At 36.2% G+C, this 21,361-nt stretch overlaps 3 protein-coding genes and 2 pseudogenes across 3 annotated transcripts; 3 read left to right on the top strand and 2 right to left on the bottom strand.

Moving 5' to 3' along the window:
* The first annotated feature begins 1,137 nt into the window (after positions 1–1,137).
* Positions 1,138–2,863, top strand: LOC120184935 (U-box domain-containing protein 45-like). Its single transcript, XM_039189280.1, has 2 exons — positions 1,138–1,760; positions 1,897–2,863. The coding sequence occupies exons 1-2, from the start codon at positions 1,138–1,140 to the stop codon at positions 2,819–2,821; spliced, it is 1,548 nt and encodes a 515-aa protein (XP_039045211.1). The 3' UTR covers positions 2,822–2,863.
* A 3,324-nt stretch (positions 2,864–6,187) lies between these two features.
* Positions 6,188–7,256, top strand: LOC120184942 (probable WRKY transcription factor 40). Its single transcript, XM_039189285.1, has 3 exons — positions 6,188–6,604; positions 6,668–6,784; positions 6,903–7,256. The coding sequence occupies exons 1-3, from the start codon at positions 6,278–6,280 to the stop codon at positions 7,254–7,256; spliced, it is 798 nt and encodes a 265-aa protein (XP_039045216.1). The 5' UTR covers positions 6,188–6,277.
* Positions 7,257–9,643: 2,387 nt separating this feature from the next.
* Positions 9,644–13,256, bottom strand: LOC120184943 (formin-like protein 17). The gene is made up of 12 exons (XM_039189286.1): positions 13,194–13,256; positions 12,982–13,080; positions 12,783–12,824; positions 12,615–12,695; positions 12,477–12,527; positions 12,292–12,373; positions 11,846–11,940; positions 11,394–11,465; positions 11,189–11,305; positions 10,445–10,513; positions 10,286–10,352; positions 9,644–9,831 (listed from the first exon to the last, which is right to left on the bottom strand). The coding sequence occupies exons 1-12, from the start codon at positions 13,254–13,256 to the stop codon at positions 9,674–9,676; spliced, it is 996 nt and encodes a 331-aa protein (XP_039045217.1). The 3' UTR covers positions 9,644–9,673.
* A 2,148-nt stretch (positions 13,257–15,404) lies between these two features.
* On the bottom strand, positions 15,405–16,590 carry LOC120184936 (annotated as a pseudogene).
* Positions 16,591–19,448: 2,858 nt separating this feature from the next.
* Positions 19,449–20,888, top strand: LOC120184944 (annotated as a pseudogene).
* The last annotated feature ends 473 nt before the right edge of the window (positions 20,889–21,361 follow it).

Genomic DNA, 21,361 nt, shown 5'->3' on the forward strand with positions numbered 1-21,361 from the left:
CGCATTTCTTGTTTCCTCCTTGACTTATGGGTTCTCCATCTTCTCGTAACAATTTAGACTACATAATATTTTGCAGTTAAATCTGTTAACAAAATGTATATAAAAAACATATACCTAGATCGACCCAGATGAAAACACGTAAGAAAATCTTTCATAAACCTATTATTTAGTGTACGTATGTTTCCAGACCTTCCCGTAGTGAACATACATAATCGATCAATCATTCGCTAGGGTGATCACAAGTTGTGGGGCACCTTGGTGCTTCCTTAAAGTGGAACCTAGAGGAAGCTTATTCAACAGGTGAGATGAGACGAGAGGACATTACTGGCCGTGACGTCGCTCGTTATTGTTGATATCACAAATCGAAGTGTCATTTTGCACGTTGCCCATCCCTAACTCTCGATTCATGTTTATAACAAAAAAAGAAAAAGAAAAGTGAAAAACAAAGCCCTGTTTTCACTTGTATGTAATTATTCTAACTTTAATCCGCCTATATTTTGTGTCTCTTATAAGCCACACCATCTTACCCATTATTGATTACTTCATTTTGTGTCTCTTATAAGCCATTCCTTCCTACCCACCTTCTTACTCATTATCGATTACCTTGAAGTTTCGGCATAGGATGGATTTAGGCATTTTAGGTATTTATACCATTAAATTAACTCTCAATTATTTGACATTAAACGTTAATACTTCTTACATTCTTGGTGCCCGAATTTAACACTTCTTAAATTAACTATAATATTTTTACTATCAAATTTGCTTGGTTTGTGCTTATTATTTAAATTTATGTACATTGTCTCTCATAATATTTGATTCTAATTCTGTCTCTTAGCCTATATTTTCCTATTCTATATGTACTCAACTAGAACTAAGTGAAAAGGAAATGAATAGTCAAAGAACTAGTAGGGTTATTTATCAGATAAATAAATAAAATTCATCCACTTGATCAGTCTGAATTCTCGACTCCTCTCACCTCACTTATTCTCTAGAAAGAAGTGAATAAATTATTAGTAATGAATCTAAAGAAGAAGAATAAACTCTTTCTTCTCTCAAAGCCAATGCTTCATTCTTTGCTCTTTTGCTAATGTGAAATTTCCATCTCTCTCTCTCTCTCTCTCTTCCTTCACTGAAAGAATGGCCAAGTATCACCGAAACAACATCGGATCCTTAGTCCTCGACCGTCATTCCACCACCTCTGTTGTTACCCACTTCCGACTATGTAATGCATTCTCCGGCTCTTCGCTCCGAAGGAAAATCTTCAACGTTGTAAGATGTGGCGCCAGTTCTCGCCATCGTCATCAGCTCATGCAGGAAATGCTCAATGAGGCCGCCCCTCAGCCTAAGCCTAAGTCTCCTCCTACCACCATCAAAATAAGGTCGGTCTTGAAAGAATACAACGAACCCAAAAACACAGATTTCAAAGTAGTGAAAAAAGCTGTCAACAATGTTAAACCCGAGAAGCTCGTTGATCTCTTGAACTTAGCTGAAGCCGAAAGCGATACTGAGACCACGACGAAGGTTCAAGCTTTGGAGGAGTTGAAGCGATTGGTTAAGGATTTGCAAGTGGAAAACGAAGAAAACAAGAGAGTAGCTGCCAGTAGAGTAAGGTTGCTCACTAAAGAAGACCCAGAAACTAGAGTAACATTGGCTATGCTAGGAACTATTCCCCCATTGGTTGCGATGCTTGATTTTGAGGATTCTGATTCACAGGTCGCTTCTCTTTATGCTTTGCTTAATATAGGAATCGGAAATGACCCGTGAGTTTCTCAAATTTCCCTCTTTTAAACTAAGTAATCTCTTTTGTGTGTGCGTGTTTTAAAAAAAGTGTTTTTATTTTCTTCTAACATTACTGATGTTGTTGATCTATTCTTTGAAACCCCCTTTTCATTGTAGGAACAAAGCAGCCATTGTTAAAGCAGGGGCAGTGCATAAGATGCTAAAGCTTATTGAACCCCCTAACAAGCCAAGTCAATCAGTCTCAGATGGCATAATAACAAATTTCCTTGGCCTAAGCGCCTTGGATTCGAATAAGCCTATCATTGGATCTTCAGGGGCTATCCCTTTCTTGTTAAGAACCCTTAAGATTTTGGATAAGAGAAGTGGGTCTCAAGCAAGACATGATGCTCTTAGAGCACTTTACAATCTATCAATCTCCCCATCAAACATTTTCTTCATTTTGGAAGCTGATTTGATACCCTTTCTAATGAATACCTTGGGGGACATGGAAGTTAGTGAAAGAATACTTGCGATATTTAGCAATGTGGTGTCCACTCCAAAAGGTAGAAAAGGCATTAGTGTTGCCCCAGAAGCATTCCCAATTTTGGTTGATGTGCTGAATTGGACCGACTCCCCAGGGTGTCCAGAAAAAGCATCATACGTTCTCATGGTAATGGCACATAAAGCATATGGAGACAGACAGGCCATGATTGAAGCAGGCATTGTGTCATCATTACTTGAACTTACACTTTTAGGTAGCATGTTAGCACAAAAGAGAGCTTCCAGGATTCTAGAGGTTTTGAGAGTGGATAAAGGGAAGCAAGTTTTGGATAATTTCAGCTGGAATTCAAGTGCAGCTGTGTCCGCTCCTATTTACGGGTATTCGTCGTCATCGACGAATCAGTACGGAAAAGATTGCTTTGCGTTTGAAGAAGGGGTGATGAGTGAGGAGAAGAAAGCTGTTAAACAAATGGTCCAACAAAGTTTGCAGAATAATATGAAGAGAATTGTCAATAGAGCCAATTTGCCACAAGACTTTGTTCCATCAGAACATCTCAAGTCCCTCACAGCAAGCTCAACTTCAAAGAGCTTACCCTTTTGACCCAAATATGAATTAGCCATTGAGATTTCCATCCAATAGAGAGATGTAAGAGCTTTGGTAGTTAGTTACTCTTTTTTCCTTCAATCCCATTTTGCCTTTTCTCTTAACCCTTTTCTGTAGCTTTTGTCAATGTATGATATATACATAGCTGTTGTCAATATTCCATCATTGTACTTCCATAATCAGCATGGTAGAAGATTACTACTTCATTTGACATTTTGGGGTGTGATCAAACCTTCAAATGCATCACAGTCTGATCTGCACTTCTGCTTGTCAATGCATAATAGATTAATGTTATGTCTATATAGGTCTCTATCTCCCTACAACCAAGGAGTCATTTACTTTCAAATCCAACGGTACTATTTTGTCCGATGCCTTATATGGCCTTGGCACTTGTCCCTACGACTCTACCATTTATTTATATGTTTTCAGCAGAGGCAGCTGTCAAGAAAGCAGGTGTGGTTCATTTTCCTCTGCATACAAACAAGGGCCATTGGCTGTAATTTCTATCTGGTCATTTTTTTAATTACAACATTTCGATCATTTCATTAAGAATCTCTAGATTTACAGAGTGGAATTCCAACTTTTTTTGGACTTGTTCTGTATTAATTTTGTATAATTTATCTTCCTCCATTGACTTTGGTTACTAAGTGTGTGTGTTACATTATATAATTGAAATTACAGATGGAGAGGGTTTTAGCAAGCAACATGCCAAATAAGGATAGCACTAGCAGGAAGAAGAATCCGAGTTATGGGTTATAATGGTCGGCTCACTGTTGTCGACTCGGGCTTTGTGGTATATGTTCTGAAGGGAAATGTGAAATTCACGTGGTCACAGAGCTGCTGTAGTGTTCTAATGATGATATTAAATAAATATATGAATTAATCAAATAATAAATCTGGTGTTTCAAAAATAATATATATTCTGCAGCTTTTCTGTAAGCATAACGGTAAAAAGATAATAATTTGATACTGTGGGGGCTGCTTCACATGAATTGTTTTTATTTCAACCCTTGCTTGTGGGTTGTGGGGGGCAAGTAGCAAGACGAATCTATGATTTTACGTTAGAGGATAAACTTCTTGAATTTATAAAATTTTAGGGGATATTTTTTTTTAATAGAAAATACATAAAAAATTAAAATATATGATAATTTAAGATTTTTATGGGGGTGATCGCCCCCATCCGTACCGTCTAGGTCCATCTGTAATTGATAGTGTAATACAATAATTGCTTGTATGTATGTTGGTAGCAATAAATATGCATGATAAAACATGTGCATCCCCATGACTAGATAGTGGCAAGCCGACGGTGCTGATCGCGATCAAGCTCTATTTCTTTCATGTTTCGAGATATTCTTAAATCATTTTATTTGTCGCTGATTCATTGTTACATGATCTATCTTTATTTTAGTCGCGTTTTGAGATATATTGAAAACTATTTGAAGATTTTTGTTAAGGCAATCGAACTTGTGTCCTCTAACGTGCACACATTGGTTACATTTCGTTATCCGTAAAAACGGATTCGACAAATCTCAAAATTCAAAACGAATGAAATCGTTACATTCATAAATGTGTTCAGAACATAAAGTGGGTAGCAACAACGGCTGCTCCGAATCCGACAATCGTCAAGACTTCCAACAACGGTTAGTTTAGAAGGAAAAACACTAATCATAAACCTTGGTAAAATAGACTTCATAGATTTTCAATTTTGCGATCTTTACATTTTAGTCTCTAAAATCACAACTTTAAAATTAATCAATTTAGTCACCATTACAATTAAAATACTAATTTCCAAAAATAAAAATTAATAACTTCAAAGCAGTTAAACCAATTCAACCACTTCAAAATTATTTATTATTTCAAAAATACCAAATTATTATTTTTACCGAAAATCTAAAAACCGACCCAAAACCACTGGTCCAGAATTTGAGATATTAAACCTTTTCTATTACATAACCTAGATAACCAAAACGAGAACCCTAGGACTCCAAGTCAACCCCGTAAACTCCTCTGGACTCAACCATATTATAATGTACTAATTAATTAATTAATCCATAGGCGTTTTTCTCAATGCATTAGCAAACTTCCCACTCTTTGTACTTTAAGACTGAAAATACATTATCCAAAATATTGGATTAAATTATACACTAACAAAACACGTTGATGATACCCTAATCATAAAAACATATATATTAAACAAACCAAGTCTCCCACTAACCCTAAGAAACAATTAAGTGGTGATATTTACGTGAGATAGGCGTCACACAAACGCACGTGAGGCTAGAAAGAAGTAATATCATTGTTCAGTTCAAGCACAAAAAATAATAATAATATGAACGTACAATATCAAACGGTTAAAATTGTGATATTATTTAAATTTTTTTATGCTTGAGAAATATTTGTAAGCTTAAGACATCCAATTCAAAGCACGAGTTCGTGTTTGACACTTTCAAAAAGAACCCAAAAGCTAGTCAAGAAAAGACACATTGATTGAATTGCAAGAAAAAAATTTGAAGTACAGATGGTAATTACACGATCGCTTAAGATGTTTTGGAAGGAGAATGCGCAAACAATGACGTGATGTTGTCCTTTTAAGTTTCTAAGCAGTAGTTGAATTCATTTAATAGTCGATTTTTCAACCCAGAAAAGCATTTGGTCTCCCTATCAATCTTCGAGCTATACTAACAAACAGTAAACATAGAGAGAGAGAGAGTAGGTGAGCGACAATAACAGGGTTTGTTAATATAGTATGAAGAAATTATAAATTTAGACTCTTTGGTAGGAATAAACATCACATCTTCGGCCGCATTCCGGATTTCCAGCCGCCCAAATAACCTACTTGTTCACACTACTTTGCCTTTGGTCTAATTTTTGTGTTGCTCCACCTCTTTTGTTGAAGTTTTAGATGCTATTAACTTCCAAGACATCGTTTTGCAGTAAGTGCACCAGCTCCGGCGGTGGTTTCGTACATGTTTGAAACCCAATATGAGCACCCCGGCTCATCGTTATCATTAGAATTAACTATTACCATATTAAATTTATAGTAGAAATATATTCAAAGTTGAATAAGATATACATATGGTGAATATTCAACTGAAATGTATAATTCAATTAGATAACCTATATATGATTTACATAGTATGAGTTCAAGCCAAAATTATTCAAGTACTCAACCTTGCCATTAAGCCAATGCTTCATTGGCATTTGGCTCTGCGTCTTTATAAGGTTTCTCTAGCCAAAACCATTTGACATTGAATCCTACTTTTGATGAAGGAAATTGGAGATTAAAAAGAGGTGCAGCTGCTTCACTTCACTTCACATGGGGTTTCAATCGAGTATTGGTAGGAAATTGAATCCGACTCTGGTGTTAAGGTTCCGGTTAAAGATGAGGCCAGTTTCAACTTCAAGGCAAGTTAATTGTATTTGACAAATACAAGTGTGTAAACACTCATGTGAATGTTATCTTTAAAACAGAGTGGAGTTTTGGTGGAGGAATTGAATAGGGTGAACGCCGAGAACAAGAGGCTAACCGAGATGCTAACAGTTTTATGCGAACAATACTACGCTTTGCAGCACCAATTCAATCAAGTAAAGAGCAAGACCTCTGAAAACGAAGCTCCATCAAAGAAGAGAAAATCAGAGTGCGAGGATTACACGAACCACGTGATTGGATTCAGTGAGAGCAGCTCTAGCCATGAAGAGTGGAGCAAAAAGCCCAAGGAGTGTGTTAAACCCAAGATATCAAGGGTTCTAGTCCCCACAAATCCCTCGGATACTAGCCTGGTAGGTTCCCCGCTGTTCAATATTTCTTCCCAGATTGAATCTTCTAATGATGGATGTTTACAGATTGTGAGGGATGGATATCAGTGGAGGAAATATGGTCAAAAGGTCACAAGAGATAACCCCTGTCCGAGAGCATATTTCAGGTGCTCCTTTGCCTCAACTTGTCCAGTTAAGAAAAAGGTGAGTCTTGCTCCTGATTGTATCGGGTATTTGAATTCAGGCTGATCTTATGGGTCAGAATTGACAGGTCTAGAAACAATATTTGTTTCTGATTGTTGTTTTCGGTATTGGTTTCCAGGTGCAAAGAAATGCTGAAGATCCATCGGTATTAGTGGCTACATATGAAGGAGCGCACAACCACGACCATAATGCTCCGGCAGAACAAGGATCATTAAGCCCCAGCAACAACAGGGGTTCAACATCTGCCCAAACCAAAGCTTCAGCTCCTAGGGTCACTCTTGATTTGATGCAACTAGCTGGATTGGGGGATGATACCCAAAATCCAGCTCAACTAATTGATGCACCAGCTATCCACCAACTCTTAGTTCATCAAATGGCTGCTTCTTTGACTAGAGACCCTCATTTCACAGCAGCTCTTGCTGCAGCCATTTCAGGCCGAGTTGTAAGCCAAAATATGATAAGAAAGTCATAGTTTTTTGTATCGTCTTTTTTCTTGGCTCAGTTGAAAATGTGAAAAGAATATTCTATTGCAGTCCAGATATTATCAGAGCTTCCCTTCTCAATTACATACAAATCATAAGCCGTTCAATGAACAAATTAACATACAGAGACTAAAATGTCATTTTTGAAGTATAGGGACTGAAATGAAATGATACATATAGTACAGGGACTTGTACTACTCTGTCAATCAATTTCTTTATATTCAAACTTCGCAGCTGCCAGCTGATAACTTGTCTATATATACTTACTTTTCCGGTTTGGGCCAAAATAGAGATTCCCTCAAGGCAACGGGCCATCGTTTAAATGACTCGTGTTAATCGGTCATCACTCGTTTTCTTCTCGGAAAAGAAAAGAGAAAATTAACGAAGACGGGAAAGCTCAAAGTCCACGAGTTTGTCTACATCTGTCCACTAACGCCATGGACCTCATAACCAGCAAAGTTGGTGCAAAAAAACAAAACAAGAAAGTGATGCATTCAAATAATTAATTAAGATCTAAGTGCTTACTTCAGTCACATGATGTCATACCCATTGCGTTATCAATTCCCATATACACTTTATTAGATACCCTATGGCCATGATTATGAAACACTGAAAAAATCTCTTTGAAAACTAGAAAGGAAGGCTCAATTCGCTTTTCCAATTTGGAAAACATTTCCAGAACCCACTCTCGTTTTCATTGATATAAATCAATAAGATTTTGCTTTTAATTTCACCTACTGTCATGGATGCACCACACTTTAACAAAGGGAAGGTTGATTATTACTTTATGAATATTGTCATCTTTGATATGCATCTTCCTTATAGAGATTTTTGTGATAAATATTAGGAAAAATTTGCAGGTGGAAACAGAGTTGGAAAATTTGCAGAAAGAGAACCAAAGGCTTAGATTATTGTTAGAAGCAATGAGCAGCAAGTGTAACGTGTTTCACGAAGCCTATGTCCAAGAATCAAACAAGGGAGCAAGGCCTCAAGTTGCTAAGGCGTCACATGTTTTTGTGAAAACGGACCCTAGAGACAAGCTACTTTTCTTAGCATTACTGTGTGTAACAGCTAGATTTTCAGATAGTTAAAGATGGTTTTCAATGGAGGAAATATGGCCAGAAAGTTACTAAAAACAAACCCTCACCCGAGCTTATTTCAAGTGCTCTGTGGCTCCTGGATGTCCGGTCAAAAAGAAGGTATATAGTAAAATTATATGCTCAAACTGAGCTTGTTTCTTGAACTTGTTTTGGGATCTTTGTTTATAGGTTCAGCGATGCGTGGAGGATGAATTGTGATGGCAACATATGGACAGCACAATCATGATGTTTGTTCTACATCACCAGGAGGACAATCATTGTCTTCTTCGGCAACTAAATTTCCTTATGCTTTAGCCGCCGCAGTTGCCCGCTCCCGAACTGCTGGACTGCCTAAACCATCAATCTCATTAACTTGAAAAGAAACTAAAATGCTAGAGGTTATTATAAAACCCGGACTCTGGTCTGAGTTACCGACATACAACAATTTTGTTACTTTAACTACGCCTATTTCCGACAACATAATTCGGTTTCTTCATCACTAGACTTTCAAGGAATATGTTTTGTTCATCGTCAATTGAGTTGGCAAAGCCTCATTTCATTTTGTGAAATTCATTTCTTTATACTGATGAGTGATCTAATATAGTCAGTGGAACAGCCTGGCCAACTGGGAAGGTACTCTCAACCACCCTAAGCAGTATCGTGCCAGCTGGTCAGTCCGGTCCATGACAGTCAAAAGGCTATATACCGAGTTATATATTATCACTGTTAAAATTAGGAATACTAATCCAGAAATGAGTTGGCTTTTCGTAGGTTGGTAGCTCCATATGTACACTTGAGTGTTGAGACCCAACTTCATACAAGAGAAGATGCTATTATTTTGTATCGATGATAATCTACAACCAATTCTTAAAAAGTATTCACACTTGCATTCCTTTTGACTAAAATTTTACACAATGTTTATATATACATACTGAAAAGGAGAACAAAAGTAAAACTATTATATAAAGTTGTGTTCCTATATATTTACAACAAAGCTTTTTTGGCACCGTACAAGTAGCTTGAGAGGACCTAATATGAACCTCATCCATCGGTTCTGCTCCAAAACCAGAAAACATGTTAAAGAATTAATGCAGTTAAATAACTTACAATTTGAAATTAGTATTTGGACTCACCATTCACCACCTGCATGTATTTGAAATTTACAACTCCTCATTCTCGCGGTCTCATCTTAGACTACGCGTTCTTCTCCGATACATTTGTGCTCTAAGCTTCCAAGAGTTTTCCCTCCACTGAGCAAAACATTCAGAATGTCAGGTTAAGCGGTAGAATCCATCATTGAATAGCAGTGCTCGCGATTGGACCTTGTATCAAGTGCTGAGAGCTTCAGACTCCTTCATGGAAGTACTAATTTTTTGGCTTCTCATTTTCTGCCTCCTTAGCTTTCTTCTTATCATTTTCAAGTTGCTTGCAGTTTCCTCATGTGCTTTGACAAACATCCTCGAAAAGCTGAGCAGAGTAGCCATGACTATAGAAAAAGTTGCAGACAAAAGGGAAAGTGATAAATCTGAGTAAAATACACTCTAGAGATAAAACTGCAGCTGAGATTCACAAGGGTGCTAATAGTTTTCCGAAAGCACAAATTACTTAAGATGGGAACATATTAGCACAAATGCTAGCTATGATATCCAAAGTAGATCAACTTTACTGTAGGCATCCAAAGTGACCTTGATAGCATCCTGATGCGAAAACAACAATTGGTTATAGATCAAGCAGGGGTCACAGCCATCATTTAGGACAACATCAGTCAAATTATTGCTTTCGGGGATAAGTAGAAATATTAGTACCATAAAAGAAAACCATTATATTTCCATTATCAAAAGTAACGAAGTGTAAACAAATCAGTTGACTTGATAAACTTTTGGGTCCTAAAATGATGCAGGGTTAAACATTAATTGGACTTGTTAAGACCAAACAACCACCTTGCTCAAATGGGCAACGTGCAGGATCTTCTCCAAAATAATGAGCCAATGCATCTGCATTTTTACCCTGAAGGCATCAATTTAGAGATGCTTATGAATTTGTTTTCTTGGTGGCACATCAAATATGCAAGAATAAAGCCTCCTTAACATAATGCATACCACGTAAGTATGAAGCGCAGTCAAAGACTTGACTTCCCCTTCAGCAAAACTAAGGAACTCCTTTACAGTCTGAAGATTATATAAATAAAAGCATTTACTGTTAGAGAAATATGAAGAATAAGAAAAATGAGAATTAGAGAGAGCACAAGTTATTTGAAGACTGATCCAAACGAAATATGATTCCCGAGACAAGTGATAGAGTGTATAGTAGCTCAATGGTCATGGTACTCTTGATTAGCACTTGAACATTTTGAAGGCTGAAGAAGTGCTGCCTTTAGGCACATAGGCGTCAAAACGAATGAATATTTGGCAAAATAATTCGGAAGGCTGTTCACAGCAGTCCATTTTTATCAAAAGCCAACGCTGAATCATAGACTATTGCATGAGATTAAAGCTCAAGAGATTTTGATCAAAGTCTCGGATCAAAACAGCTCTAATCAAGTTTCTTTTAACCAATGTTGAGTTAAACTTCCCATTTAGCTTCTGCAAAGGCCAAAACTGACCTAATAATTACTAAAGATCCTGATTGAGAACTTTAATGCACCATCTTGTTCCTCTTTAAAGATTATGTATTTTAGTTAAGGGAAGGGGCGCGGGGGGAGAGCGGGTTTGGAGACTTGGAAAGCCAAGATTGTGGTGTCCATAACAGGCACTGCATGAAATATAAGAAGAAAATCCAACCAACATGTAAATGTGCAGAACCTGATTGATATGCAAAATAGCAATTTAATATATAGGAAATACCTTACAAAATGTTGCAGACACTGGACCATCCTTTTCCGAGGCAGCTAGTTCTTGGATGACCTTCTCCAACCCTTTACTAATGGCTTGCATCTCGTCTGCCAAACATTTCAATTGTACCTGCATGGTAATCAATAATTTTGCTTAACATCACATGGAAAAGGTTAAGCAATTTAAATATGACCTGAAAAGGCCATAAAAATCTTACCTTTGTTGCAGATTCCAAAGTCGCAAGGTCTTTTGGAAAATCTATTAATTCTGGCAACTTTTGGCTCAGGACCTAAAAGTTAGAGGCCGTAAAGAGTAAAGTATAAATCGACATTCTCACATATAATAAGGTATGGTTTGCAATGTCAATAAAAGCATTTTCTACAATGGCAATAAGTTAATGATTGCAAAAGTAAAACAACCCAACATACCATGCATTTTCTGCAATAATTTTCATGATATTAGTAACCTTTAAATTTGAAAATTAGTCTTCAACAAAATTGAAAAAGGATGCAGTGAATGTCTGCACGCATTCAAGCATTTTACTTGGTACAATAAGACAGGCATTCCATCTTGAAACATAAGTGTAGGAGTACAAGAATATTCAAGTTATTCAAACAAATTTAACAGGAAAGATCAGAATCAAGAAAATTAAGGTAGATGGTCTTGTACCTTACAAAGATAATGCATGAGAGTCATCTTTTTATTCCGAGCTCGTGTATCTGTGAGTTTAAGGAGACTATCCAACCGAAAACCAACAGCAGAACCTGTGGGGACGAACCATAAATTACTGAAATGTTTGGAGCAAATTGATGCTTCTTGAAAAATTTGTACAGATATGACATCTAGGGATTCGATTTCTATTCTTAGCAGTTAAGGTAAAAATACAGGATTACAGGACCGTGTTAAACATTTAAGAGACTCAATTAACAATAAGGAAACAGTGAAAATACACAACTCATTCAAGAAGAATAACAGAAGGCAAATCAGCAGTGAAAAGACTGACCTTGTTTCCCATTATCAAATTTATCAAAGCAGAATGGGATACAAAAAGATGACTAAAATAAGATAGTTCTTCATCTATTAATAAAATATACCTCCTCAGTTAAATCACTCACCCCTAGCAGTTCCTTGGTTCAAAGCATTTCCCAGAGAAAGAATAGTTTGCATGATCCTTTTCAATTTGACCGAATTCCTCACCTGGTGAATGCATTGGTGAAATGGTTTAAATGACTAAAATCTTCAGGAGAAATAATACCTTTAATTGGAAAAGCTAATTTATGTCCAAAAAAGCTTAACTTGCCTCTCCAACAGCAGAGTTTACAATGTCCAAACTATTTCTAAGATCAGAAACCTGCAAAGGTGCAAGAAGTACCAATTAGGTGACAACAACAGTAGAAAGCATCTCATACCAATCTGAGTACACAGGTTCTCCTCATACCTGGGAATAAAATTGTATTTTGAATAAGAAAACTCTTAGCTTAGACTCTACTGGTGGCACTGTCATCAATTCTAGGAAAAACTGTCACCAAATACTGAGCAAGTAATCAGATTATATGCAAACTAAATTGTTAAAGAAAAGTGTACAACCCAAAGATACTCTGCTGACCTGTTCGCGTTTTCCCAAGTTTTCCCTGTCTCCCGTATGACCCTTAAAATAAAAATATAATCATCACCTCAAACGTGATTATTTGCATAATGTACACGATGCCATCTACTCTGTTATGAGCATCTAAAAGTCTTACAATCTGAAAACTATTACTTTAAGAGCACAGATAGAGAATAATAGAAACGCATATATTCAATACCTTGAGTAATTCAATCTCTTCTTTTGTAGGACAAAACTTAATAAGGTTCTCAATCTGATCAGGGTCTAATGCTGTATCATCTAAGGCAAGGATTGCACTCTGCAACATAGTGGAAGAGAAGCACAAATGTAAAACACCAAATGAAGAATATTTCAGGGCAACAAATAAGTAGTAGACAAAGGTGAAGTGTAAAGCAGGTTAATTCAATAAACGTTTTCTTGTTTCTTCTTGAGATTTCTAAGCTTTGCATTTCTGCAATGCTTGACATTTATCATATTCATATAATTTCACTTCTATAATTCATCGATAAAAGAATATATTTGAATTTGCAGATAAAAATATAAAAAAATGTTAACTACATGATTAATCATTTATGCTTGTGTTTTGCCAATTTCAAAAAAAACATAATAGATGGTAACTTTCGTTTTTATTTAATTAATATGTGGTCACCATGAGTTAACATTTAACAGATTAGTTGACGTGGTAGTTAAATATTTTAATATAATCACACATTCGGTCCATATTATTTACATATTATCTCAATTTAGTCATATTTTTAAAGAAATTAAAATAAATTTAATCATTCAATCGAATGATGCCATGTGTCACTGGTGCCACGTGTCACTGGTGCCACATGTCGTGCACGAGTTAACAATTAACAGATTAGGTGACGTGGTAGTTAAATATTTTAGTATAATCACATATTTGGTCTCTATTATTTACATATTCTATCAATTTAGTCCTAATTTTAATAAATTAAAATAAATTTAATCCTCCAATCGAATGATGGCTCGTGTCACCATTCGGATGGAGGATTAAATTTATTTTAATTTACTAAAATTAAGACTAAATTGTGAAAATATGTAAATAATAGAGATCAAATATGTGATTATATCAAAATATCACGTCACCTAATTTATTGATTATTAAGGACAGTTAACCCGAAGTGACATCTTAATTAAATAAAAACTAAAATAATCATATATTATGTTTTTTTAAACAGTAAGGAAAAGTGATCAAAACACACGTTAACCCTATAAAAAATACAAATACTCAACTCGTCATCGTCCCTCACTTTTAAATTTTAAACCCTAACAGGTGAGAAAACATGCATGCATGCTTATCCAAAAAAAAAACATGCATGCATGGTTCCATTAAGACAAAAGCATAGCTGGGGAAGTGGTCCTCGTCTTGAAACTCTTAACTAACGATACTGCCGCTTATCTTTTGAATCAAATTCATGCACTTCTTACAACATTATCGAACTAACCTACTATGTTACGTACAACAAATTCGTGTTTGGTTGTTGAGAAACATGCTCCACTTATACTTACTGGCAACTTATGTATTTATACATATATATTTTCTCTCTATTATTGAGTTTTCTTGTCTTCTCTTTTCATTATTATTTGGAGCCTAATCTTTATTTCTTAATTACATTGTCATCCGTTTTTACCGTAACATCGAATCGAATAAACTTTTTCCCACCATTCTCAGGGAGAAAATCGAATTTTCTTTTCTGGGTTTTCTCTATTTTTTTCTTTCTTTTCTCTTCTTTTGGTATGGGAGTACTCGAGAGAATGGCAATGAAGTCAACTATGGTAGGAATCCATTGTTGCTCACTAAACTTTTTGAACTTCTTTTAATTCATTTTTCCTCTGATGCAAAAGTTAGTGTGGATTTTTCTTGATATCATGTCTGATCCTGCTGTATTTTGACCTATGAGATTCCTTACTAGACCCTACTTGTCTGCAATCAGTTAACGAAATTCCGACATCGTGGTAAGAAGTTCGATATATCTTCGATACTGATATAGTTCTATGTTGTTTGGTCCTGCCACAACAAATCAAGAAATGATAAGGGAGAAATCCTTGAGATTCCACCCTGTTCGATGATGAATTGGTGCAGCACAAGTACAAGTCAAGACAGACGGTTTATGTAACTCCAACTGTTGGCTTTGGCGTATTTTCAAAGGTCCATGTTCAATGTGATGGCCATGGAATATGTCCAAGAAAATCTAAGCATCGATGTGACGGTCGGTTCGAGGGCGATGCAAACGGTATATGTTCGTTAGAGAAACGAGCGATGTTACGATAAATGTGAACCCGAAGTTTGATTCAGTTTATTCTAGTTTGAAGTTCGAATTCGAACGCATGTGAAGAGATGATGGAGGTTTTTTAGTTTGTGGCCGTGTTGGGATGTTGAGGCCATGTGCTTCAACCAGTTTTTGAAAGTAAAAAGTTTTCACTTTCTCCCTTGTATCGTGGGAGAAGATTGGTGTTGGCTTTTCCCTTTCGACTTTAACCCGACTCGACTTTAAAATAATCGAGACTCTTATAACTATCGAATATGATGATGTTTCTTAAAAAAAACAAATAGTTACTCAAATAACTCGAAAATAAATGAGAAAATGAGCTTGCAAGTTACAACATGAAGCCATTAACAATGGCTTGATTACTTTTCAACCAAGTAGTATCATACACCGGTAGTTCCTCTCTGTACCTTCCGACTCCGATGAGATGATCCAACTCGAAAAGATCTGAACTCGAACAACTCAGTGCATCGTCTTCTTCATCTTCATCATCATACTCTTCGATAAACCGTCTCAAATCCATTTTCCCAATACCCCTTCTTTGATAGCTCCTCACGTAATCAATTGCTTTACAGCACACTGCAGATTCTTTTTTCTTCAACTCCTCAGTTCTTGAAGAAACTTTAAGATTCCTTTGAACAGTTGAAGAGGACATTAATCTGGGATCTTCTTCATGAATGCATTTATGCCCACAAGGTCTGCAATCTTCATCGACAGTGACACTAACTGGGCAAAATTTAACTGACCTTTTAGTACCATTAAGTCCATTACTGTACTTGCTATTACTATTAGCTCCTGAAGAAGGTGTTTTGCTCAAACAAGACCTGGAGAATGAAGAGGGTGATGAAGCCGTCGATCTCGATTTTCGATGGAAACCGACATCGCCGGAAACACCATCAGAGCACATCTTCACTTTCTTGGCATTGGCATTGAAGATGGAGTTTAAGAAGCCGGTGATCCGACCACCGGGGGAAATCGGTTGCTTCACTTTCTTCAATTCACCATAGATTTTCAATGCTTTCAGCTTGGTCTTCGTGAGCCCTCCGCCACTTTCTCACCTGGCCTTTTGCACCCCGTCGACGTCGTCGAACCGCCTACATTTATCGTACTTAACCGGCTTCGATCATCTCGATTTCTCTCCATAACCCGACTCGGCTTCGGACGACGAGAAGACTCCACCTCCATGGGAGCACCGCTGCTCTGTTTCTTAACAGGGTTTGCACTTGTTTTCTCCCCGTAACGGCACAATGCCGGCTCGTTTCCGTCGCCGGAATCGTCGATGGATCGATAAATGGCATCGAGAAGGGTCGAAGAGAAAGAAGGGGTTCTTCTATGCATGGTGTGTTCTTTCTTCTGCATAAACACACGAGCACACAATCCAAGAACAAGGGAAACAGAGATTTATACAGGGAAAAGAATTGGATGAAAGAAGGAGAATTAAAAGAACAGGGACCGGAAATGGTTAATTTAAAGCTTTGATGTCTGGTCAGAGAGTGTCAAAAGCTGCAAAGACAAAGATTAAGAAGAGACATGCAAGAAGATCATGTGAAACAAGGAGAGAAAGGGAATACAAATGATAGAATATTCTTTCAATATGAACTGGACTGTTTAGTTTAGAGACTGTATATATAATATTTTTATGTATAAATATTTGTTTTCCCATTTGTGTACGGCACTGAATAGTGAACGACGCGTAAAGAAGTGGATTTAAATTTTATGAACTTATTTGGCTTAATAATTTTTTAGTGTCTAAATTATATCTCAAAATATGATTTGGGACTTAAATAATTATTCTACTAACAAGGTGGCTATAATTATTTTTTTTTAGTTTTTTAATAATGAAAATATCATTTTTAAAAAAAAATTAAACCTCACCTCGCGTCGTCTCTCTCCCTTCCATCTCCCACAGCCAACAGTGAAGGATTACCATCGGTTAGGTCTTGTTCTGAGCAGGATAAGGAATTCAATGGTGACAACCGAGTAACGTACGAACGGTTGTAGTTGTCAAGATTATAAAAAAACAACAACGAAAAACCTAAAAATCTGATGATTTTTTATGCGTTTTTCACGACGTCTAATTAGTTTCATAGTGGGTGGGGAACTGGATTTTGATCATCACGGCGAGACGGTTATGATGGTGTCAACGGTGACGATCACGGGCCGATGGTGTCGATCAATGACGAAAGATGTAAAATTTGAGGGGTTTTTAATTATAATATTAAGCTATTTAAATAAAATAAATTTTGAAATTTTATATGCGTGACACCGTGTCAAATAACAATTAAATTTATCAGCAGTTACGGTCCAAGCAACTAAAAGTGTAACATTGGAAACATTAGACACTTATTGTTAGCAAAAAATTCTTTAACCACAAAATCGTATTTTGAGATATAGTTTATACACTAAGAAGAGTATTAAGCCGAGTTATTTTGAAATTTTGGATTTTAATCTAGTTGATTTTTATTTTTGAAGGATAAGGTCGAATCTAGATCGATTAAAAAATCTTTGATCTAACCCGACACGAAATAATAGTATAATTATCTCTTGTATATTTACATATAATTGTAACAATATCTCTTTATTTTTTAATTAAGTCCATATTTTACCTAATAAAAATAAATTTTTTATATATTTGTGTCGCGTTAGGTCAGTTGCTAATTTTAATTTAAAAATTATGTCAAATTTTGAATTAGATGAAATCTTCTTAAATTTAAATCGAGTCAAGTGAGAGATTAAGAGGACATGATATTTGGACGAGTGTTGGATTGAGAGATATAATACTCGAATTAGGTTCAGATTAATAAAAAATTCCGATCTGACTTTGACATCAAAATTGATAATTAGATCAACAAAAGGATCAGAAGTGAACTGGTACTTTAGTTTGAAGATTCAAATGCATTTTAAAATTCAAGGTCTAAATTATAATTAAACTCGTAAATTAAAGATGTTTGGCGTAATTAATCCAAAAAGGGGGTAAAATTAAAGAAAAAGGGAGAATGGGTGTACTTTGTAGTTGATGTAACCGAGGAAAAGAGTGTGAGAGTGCCGCGCGTGCGGGCGGGAGGGGGAGCCAGGCTGTTGCAGGTTTGATAGCTGGGTAACTTTTAAGAACTTAAGGTGAACTTGTAAGAACTAAAGGTGAACTTTTATCATTTGTTTTTACCAGTTTGATGATGTTTTCGAACTTGTAAGGACTAAAGGTGACTTTTCCCCCCTTTGTTGGGGTTTATTGTCAGCCATCAGCCATCAGCCAACAGCAAACAGCCAATCAGATATGAATGAGGTGCGTAATGTCTGGTCAATTTCTACTTTCACTTCTGTTCCAGTCATTTGTAATTCGTACCATCCAGTTTTTAACCCCCTGAATCAGAAATTTTGGGTAGGGATGAATCCGATGGGTTTTCACCTAATCGGGTCGAATTTTTAAAAAGATTTAAGTTTGGGTTGAGTTAGATCGAGTTTTTTAGAAAATATGTTCGGATCTGATTTGAGTTTAGGAGAGAAAATATCTGACCTAACTCGACTAAAAAAATATAAATTTACTTAAATATTTAGAAATAATTGCAATAATAACTCTCTATATTATTTTTTTCAACTAGATCATTATTTTTATTGAATAAAAATATTTTTTTTATAAATATATTTAGGGTAAAGTATAGTAATGATCACTAAATTTTTCTAAAGATTTCATTTAGGTCCCTAAACTTTTAAAACTTATAATACAATCCCCTAATATTTAGTTCATTTGCAATATGGTCCCTCAACATTTAGTCCGTTTGTAATATGGTCTCCGACATAACTATTAGGGGATCTTATTGCAAACGGACTAAATGTTAGGGGACTGTATTGAAAATTTTAAAAGTTTAGGTAACTAAATGAAATATTTAGAAAAGTTAAGTGACCATTACTATACTTTACGCAAAAAAATTCCGTGTCGGTTAAAACACGCGGACATAATTTGTGGTACCGCCTCCCTCTCCCCTGTCGTTCCTCTGGTTTTCCTTTGCTTATACACTGTTGCTTAACTCCGCCCTTTGTTTTTCAATATTTTCTTCAAAACACCATCTTTTATTTTCGATAAAGTTCCAGTCTTCTCCCTTCGATTCACCAAAGCACAACCGATTCTCTCCTTTCCTTTCTGGGTTTTCTTCTTTGCTCTGTTTTGCTTCGGTTTTGTTAGAAAAAGAAAACAATTTCAAGGATTATTTTTGTGTTGTTTCTCTCTCCCATGATCACTAAAATGACTTGAGTTTCGGTTGATCCTGCAAATAACCGCATTTCGATTTAATAAATAAACAACAGTTAAAACTTCACAGTAAAACCTTACTTTCTCTTAGTTTTGGTAACTCCTTTAGCCATACCATACGCTCCACCACCCTTGTCTCTAAATTTTTTTTATTTGAAACACAAACAAAAAACATGGGTAATTCTGGTGGATCTGTTAGTGGTCTTGGTGTGAACTGGGGCACAATGGCGACCCATAAATTGCCTTCAGAAACAGTGGTTCAGATGTTGAAAGACAATGGGATTACAAAAGTGAAGCTTTTCGATGCGGATTCAAAGACTATGGATGCTCTTGCAGGGAGTGATCTTGAAGTAATGGTCGCCATTCCCAACGATCAGCTTCTTGCTATGAATAGTTTTGATTGTGCTAAACAATGGGTCAAGAAGAATATCACCACATATAACTTCAAAGGAGGTGTTAACATTAAGTAAGTTCATTCTTCTAACTTTTCTGATGTTATATTTTTTTTTGGTTTTGATTTATTTGTGTTGACACCATTTTTAAGATTTGTTTAAGTTCATGAGAAGAAAAATGTTCTTGTCTTCTAGTGTGGATTTTGATCAATTGGTATGATTTTTAATGTATTTAGAGCTAGAGGTCATATTCTCTATCTATGTTTGATAAAATGTTATTTAGATTCGAGTGTATATATATTTAAAGATCATATTTTCATAGTCATATCAGAAAATTTGTATTAGTATGTTGAGCCTTTCACTTTGTTTTCACAGGTATGTAGCTGTTGGAAATGAACCATTCTCACATCCTATAATGGCCATTTATAAACACCACATTCCTGCTCTTCAAAACATTCAAAATGCACTTAATGATGCTGGTGTTGGGGACACCATAAGGCTACTGTGCCCTTAAATGGTGAGTCTACAGCTCACCCGAAAGCAATCCTGTTCCGTCTGCTGGCCGGTTCCGGACCGATATCAGTGGACCTATGTCACAGATCGTCAATTTCCTAGCAAACAACAGTGCACCTTTCTCCGTGAACATCTACCCTTTCCTCAGTCTTTACGGGAATGATGACATCCCCTTTAACTACGCTTTCTTTGATGGAGGAAAACCCGATTGTCGATAACGGTATTCAGTACACTAATGTTTTGGATGCCAACTTCGACACGTTGGTTTCAGCTTTGAAAAGCACTAGGCCATGGGGATATGCCCATTATTATTGGGGAAGTTGGTTGGCCTACAGATGGTGACAAGAATGACAATTTGGCTAATGCTAAGAGATTTTACAATGGACTCTTGCCTAGACTTGCAGCCAACACCGGCACGCCTCTACGTCCGGGATACATCGAAGTTTACTTGTTTGGACTTATTGATGAGGATGCCAAGAGCATTGCTCCAGGAAATTTCGAGCGTCATTGGGGGATCTTTCGGTAGGACGGGCAGCCTAAATTCCCATTAGATCTTTCAGGTCATAATCAAAACAAGTTCCTCACTGGTGCAAAGGATGTGAAATATCTTCCACATCAATGGTGTATTTTCAATCCAAAAGCTAAGTATAGTAATGGTCATTGAACTTTTCTAAAATTTTCATTTAGGTCCCTCAACTTTTAAAATTTACAATACAATCCCTCAACATTTAGTCTGTTTGCAATATGGTCTTTCAATATTTAGTTCGTTTGTAATATGGTCCCCGAAGTATTGGGGGATCATATTGCAAACAGACTAAATGTTGGGGACTGTATTACAAGTTTTAAAAGTTGGGGACCTAAATGAAAGTTTTAGAAAAATTCAGTGACCATTACTATACTTTACCCATATATTTATTTAAAGTCGAGTTCGAATTTTATCTAAAACATCGGGTCGAGTTCAGATTAGATAAATTCACCCCTAAACTAGAGTTAAATCAGATTTTGGATGAAAGTTATATATTTTCAGGTCGAATCCATTTGACTGAAAACCCAACTCAACCCTACCCATATCCGTCCCTAGTAAACTCTCCATGAGCTCTTCGCTTCTTTTAAACTCTCCATGAGCTCTGTGCTTCT

The sequence above is a fragment of the Hibiscus syriacus genome, unplaced genomic scaffold, assembly GCF_006381635.1.
Source record: "Hibiscus syriacus cultivar Baekdansim isolate YM2019G1 unplaced genomic scaffold, ASM638163v2 tig00112980_pilon, whole genome shotgun sequence".
Lineage (NCBI taxonomy): Eukaryota > Viridiplantae > Streptophyta > Magnoliopsida > Malvales > Malvaceae > Hibiscus > Hibiscus syriacus.

Excerpts from the sequence above, each read along its gene's own strand:
- LOC120184935 (XM_039189280.1), top strand. The coding sequence starts at position 1,138 with ATGGCCAAGTATCACCGAAACAACATCGGATCCTTAGTCCTCGACCGT. Across the intron at positions 1,761-1,896 it reads ATAGGAATCGGAAATGACCC|GAACAAAGCAGCCATTGTTA; the intron begins GTGAGTTTCTCA and ends TTTTCATTGTAG.
- LOC120184942 (XM_039189285.1), top strand. The coding sequence starts at position 6,278 with ATGTTATCTTTAAAACAGAGTGGAGTTTTGGTGGAGGAATTGAATAGG. Across the intron at positions 6,605-6,667 it reads ATCCCTCGGATACTAGCCTG|ATTGTGAGGGATGGATATCA; the intron begins GTAGGTTCCCCG and ends GGATGTTTACAG. Across the intron at positions 6,785-6,902 it reads CTTGTCCAGTTAAGAAAAAG|GTGCAAAGAAATGCTGAAGA; the intron begins GTGAGTCTTGCT and ends ATTGGTTTCCAG.
- LOC120184943 (XM_039189286.1), bottom strand. The coding sequence starts at position 13,256 with ATGATAAATGTCAAGCATTGCAGAAATGCAAAGCTTAGAAATCTCAAG. Across the intron at positions 13,081-13,193 it reads TCAAGAAGAAACAAGAAAAC|AGTGCAATCCTTGCCTTAGA; the intron begins GTTTATTGAATT and ends ACTATGTTGCAG. Across the intron at positions 9,832-10,285 it reads ACGTTGCCCATTTGAGCAAG|TCATGGCTACTCTGCTCAGC; the intron begins GTGGTTGTTTGG and ends CTTTTTCTATAG.